Source organism: Meriones unguiculatus, chromosome 17 (genome assembly GCF_030254825.1).
Source record: "Meriones unguiculatus strain TT.TT164.6M chromosome 17, Bangor_MerUng_6.1, whole genome shotgun sequence".
NCBI lineage: Eukaryota > Metazoa > Chordata > Mammalia > Rodentia > Muridae > Meriones > Meriones unguiculatus.
In genome coordinates this window covers 85588263-85593556 of record NC_083364.1, presented here as the reverse complement: position 1 = coordinate 85593556, position 5294 = coordinate 85588263, and the positions used below count along the sequence as shown (strand labels likewise).

General features: G+C 36.0%; 1 protein-coding gene across 1 annotated transcript; it reads left to right on the top strand.

Moving 5' to 3' along the window:
* Positions 1 to 268: 268 nt before the first annotated feature.
* LOC110565109 (small ribosomal subunit protein eS27-like) lies at positions 269 to 505 on the top strand. Its single transcript, XM_060371299.1, has one exon. The coding sequence runs from the start codon at positions 269 to 271 to the stop codon at positions 503 to 505; it is 237 nt and encodes a 78-aa protein (XP_060227282.1).
* Positions 506 to 5294: the final 4789 nt, after the last annotated feature.

Sequence of the window (5294 nt, the reverse complement as noted above, 5' to 3'; positions counted from 1 at the left end):
TATGCTGGTAACTTTGATACACATTGATAGGCTGATTGCTTTTCAGCTTTTTGCTGCGAGTGAGTGAACACATGGGTATTTATAAAACTGATGAGGCAAGAAAGGATTTGATTCTGTACTAGCAACAAATCTGTTTTAATTCCGAATAGTAAGGATTGTGAAGACATTCTTCTCTACACTTTCATCACAATGTTAAAGTTTATGTGTTAGAAACACCTCACCTCAGCGTTATGGAGCAGCAGTGCTTTCTGAGCTGTCACCAGTCACCATGCCTCTGGACAGAGTTCTGTTACACCCTTCCTTGAAGAAATGTAAGAAACAGCTTGTTCTGATCCCAAGTTCTTACTTCATGGATGTGAAATGTCCAGGATACTACGAGCTTACGACAGCTTTCAGCCATGCTCAGACAGTAGTTCTTTGCGTAGGCTGTTCAACAGTGCTGTGCCTCCCCACAGGAAGAGGAGCCAGGCTCACAGAGGGCTGTTCATTCAGAAAGCAACGCTAATCATCTGTACAAGTTCCTGATTTTGTGTTTTTCACAGAAATCCATATCAAGCTCAGTTACTCTACCAAGACAATGTAATCATATTTGATTTATAAAGTACGCAACAATAACATCCTATTTTGCTGTCAGCTTTTCAATAAGGTTTTAATTATGAACAATTTTAAAGTTTATGTATTAGTGTTAAGGGGCATGGAAGGAGATGAAGAAGGGAGGGTGGGATAAGGAGGTTATGAAGGAGGGGTGTACAGCTGGGAACAAAGTGAATAGACTAATTAATATAAAAATAAAAATTTAATTAAGAAAGTAGACATATAATATAGGACAGACATGCTAAAATCTGTACACGTAAAGAAGTTAATCAAGAGGAAGGACTCTGGGTAAGATGCTCAAACCTCATTTAGAAAGGTAAAGGGGATGAACATCAGAAGTGGGAGAAAACAGGGAACAGGACAGGAACCTACCACAGAGGGCCTCTGAAAGACTCTACCCAGTAGGGTATCAAAGCAGATGTTGAGTCCCATAGCCAAACTTTGGGCAGAGTGCAGGGAATCTTGTGAAAAAGGGGGAATATAGAAATACCTGGAAAGGACAGGAGCTCCACAAGGAGAGCAACAGAACCAAAAAATCTGGACAAGGGAGTGTTTTCTGAGACTGATGTTCCAACCAAGAACCATTCATGAAGATAACCTAGAACCCTTGCACAGATGTAGCTCACTGCAGCTCAGTGTCCAAGTGGGTAACTTAGTAATGGTAACAGGGGCTGTCTCTGATATGAACTCAGTGGCTGGCACTTTGACCACCTCCTCCTGAGAGAGGAGCAGCCTTACCAGGCCACAGAGGAAGGCAATGCAGCCAGGCCTGATGAGACCTAATAGACTAGGGTCAGATGGAAAGGGAGGAGAACCTGCTCTATCAGTGGACTGAGGAAGGGGCAAGGGTGGAGAAGAGGCAAGGAGAGTGGGATTGGGAGAGGAAGAAGGAGGGAGCTACAGGTGGGATACAAAGTCAATATACTGTAATTAATAAACATAAAAATAAAATATATCTGAAAAAAACAGTAGAGGTTTGGTCCCAGAGATTTTTGGTAACATTATGAATTCATTGACCCTTCTTTTCATTTTGTTAACAAAATGTTAAGGGCACTTTAACATAGAACAAGAAAAGAAAGTAATGTTTTCAAAATATAAATATTTGTAATTTTAAATATTTTTTCTTCCCAACAATAACTAATTTTTATGAGCTGCCCATATGGGAGTTCCTGGCATATTTGTTACTGAGATAAATGCACTTTTAATTAAAGTCTCATCAGACCATATAATGGTCTAAGCTCTAACTAGCAAAAATAAGCATGTTAGATAATCAAATGTTATCAACATCATTATGTGTAATTTTCAACCAGAATTTATCCTAATCCCCATACTAAAAGTAGAAGAGAAAGTCTCCTATCGAGAATGCTCACTTGTAATCATGGTAATTTGTAAGAAAGATAACATAATCAGCAATGAGGCTAAATTTAAATGGCTGTGAAATTTTATGATTTGGTTCTATGTTCTGCAACTATGTTGAGTCCAGTGTTTCCTAAATAATTCAAAGCACTAAGTATCATTGTGATATACTTGGAGTATGCAAATATTTTATCTAACTTTTCTAAATTTTATCTAAATTTTTATCTAACTTTTGCCTTAAACAGGCAAAAATCTACACTTCCATCAATTTTTAATTAAAGAATCATTCCTTTTCATGAGTTTATTAACAGTGGCTTTCATTACGACTGTGTCACACAGCTGCTTCCACAATGAGATTTATCTTTTGGTGGGGAGTGGAGGTTCCAAGGGCAGAGGGTGGGTATGAAGCTATAGGGAGTTGAGTGGATTAGAGTGCATAATGTAAAATTCAAAAAGAATCAATAAAAATTGAAATGCAAAAAGATATTAGACAGGAATATTAAGAAAAAGAGAATCAAATACAAAGAAATCAGACATGTCAAATAAAGTAAGTGTGGACTTTTCAACTGAGAGTCTCCATTCCATTACTTTAATGATTATATATAAATATAAATATACTTTACTAAGATTTTTATATAATAGAGGAACAGAAATGGTGCTAATTATTAAAGTGTTTTATGTACATTTCCTAACATACTTGAAGTAATAAATAGATTAGAAAGAAATTTTGACAGGTTTCTTAAAATACACATTATAGAAATAATTTTTCATATGTAAGTAAAATAAAACAAAATCTGTTAGTATGTTTTAATTTAAGAATTTATGGCAAGAAAACCACACAAGTTAATGAGTCAGTATTAAAACTAAGAAAATACTGAGTGTGTCTGTGATTTAAAACAACCACTTTTTACAAGCAAATTAAATTGTCAGGAGCCTGACACCATGGACCTCTGAAAGACTCTGCCCTGCAGACTATCAATGCAGATGCTGAGACTTTGGGCAAAGTGCAGGGAATCTTAGGAAAGAAGTGGAAATCAGTAAGATCTGGAGAGGACAGGAACTCCACAAGAAGAGGAACAGAACCAAAAAATCTGAGCACAGGGGTCCTTCCTGAGACTGATACTCCAACCAAGAACTACACATGGAGATAACCTAAGACCCCTGCACAGATGTAGCCCATGGCAGTTCAGTATCCACGTGAGTTCCATTGTAATAGGAACAGGGACTGTCTCTGACATGAACTTATTGGCCTGCTCTTTAATTACCTCCCGTGAGGAGGAAGCAGAATTACCAGGCCACAAAAGACAATGCAGCCACTCCTGAGGAGACCTAATAGACTAGGATCAGAAGGAAGGAAAAGAAGTCCTCCCCTATCAGTGGACTTGGGGAGGGGCATGCATGCAGAGGGTGGAGGAAAGGAGGGATTGGGATGGGAGGAGGGAGTGAACCACCACAGGGGGGATACAAAGTGAATAAAGTGTAATTAATAAAGAATTAAAAATAAACAGTGACTCAAATTTTAAGCAATTTATTGTCATTTCCACGCAAAAAAAATATTATTGACCTTTGTAATTTTTTTTCAAAATTTCCCTTTAAACCAGGTCTTTAGTTGTTCTCTATTCTCTATTTGCATAATTTCAAAAGAAAAGGATACTACGATATGAATGCTGCTATAATTTACTCAATCTCTTTTATGTCAGAATGATAAACATAAGCCATATCTCTGTAAATTGTAAAGAAAAAAATAAATTTGTCTGCTATATATTGCTGCATTTCACATTCCTCTACCGAATTCCAAATTCTAGATATATTTGTAATTTAGAATATCATTTTCATTCTGTCTAATATGATTATTAGATATTAATGTCTAGAACTATAGAACTTAGGTTATTTTGTAATAAATCATATCTGGATTATCAGTCATGAATAAAAAAGTAATTCCACATTTTATTGCTTGTTATACCAATTGATCTCCCCACCCCTCAAGGAAGGAGCAGTCCTGTTAGGCCACAGAGAAGGACTTTGCAGCCAGTCCTGAAGATAGCTGAGAAAACAGGGTCAGATGAAAGGGGAGGAGGGCCTCCCCTATCAGTGGACTTGGAAAGGGGCAGGGAGGGTGGGGTTGGGAGGGAATGAGAGAGCGGGATACAGCTGGGATTCAGAGTTAACAAAATGTAACTAATAAGAAAATAATAATAATAATAATAATAATAGTAATAATAATAAAAAGAACCCAGTTAAACTTAAACTTAGGTCATTGCCCCGTGAACTTCCTTAAATTCTAAAAATTCTAGGCAAATATGTCTCTTCCAGATAAGGTTTTTTACAATGTGTCATGATAAAAGGAAGAAATGACCTGCAGGTTCTTGACACTTTGTGGCAAATCATGTTGGACTGTATATGATGTTTTTATTTCAGTAATGTATGTTTTTCATTGTTTGTCTTTGAAAAAAAATTGTTTTCATATATAAAGTAAGTTAGTAAATTAGAGCCAAGGAGTCTTCAATATCCTTCTGCTGCACCTCCCAGATTTTATAGTGATGAAATCTAAAACATTATACTCAAAACTGATAACTATGGCACAAGATCTATGTCGAGATAACTGAACATGAAAATAGGATCAGTAGAAGAAAATTATTTTTAGTTTTATTCTCTAACAAAAGAAGAAATTTCCATACACACAGATTTTTCCTGTAATACTAATAGCAAAATGACATTCTTTTCTCCAACAGGAAAGTTGAGGATGAGAGAAATTCATCTACTTATTATCTTAGCCGGTTTTCTACCCAAGATTAGTTCACTTTGCCTCATTACTTTTTCACAAGGTTCAGTTTGGTCAAAAATATTTGTGCTATTGGGGCATTGTTTCCTTTAAAAATGTTTCCAATTCTTATATAGCTTATATTAAACATACTTGTATGTTTTCCTCTGAAGTATCTTATAATGAGTCAGTTCTCAGGCATAGCCAACATAATGGAAAAGAGAACAAATTTTATGTTTTTCTTTTCTACATATGTATGATTGTATGGGAGAGAAATCACTTAATGTTCCCTGCATAATTGCATTAATGGCAGAGATAAGAGTAAAATCCAATGGGCTACAGTATGGGAAGTAGAAAGACGTGGGCATAAAAAATATTCTACCACAGAGATTGCTTAAACTTCCAGTATAGAGTGGTGATAAAAGGCTTAATGCTTTTCCTTAATCTTTTTATTCTTCAAACCACTCTGGAACAGTATAACAGTATTGATAGAAACTAGAATAGACGATTTCTGAAACCACTTTTTCCATTATGCATGACTGTTAGAATCCTGCTCTTATCCTGTCCTTGTGAAAATTAGGGG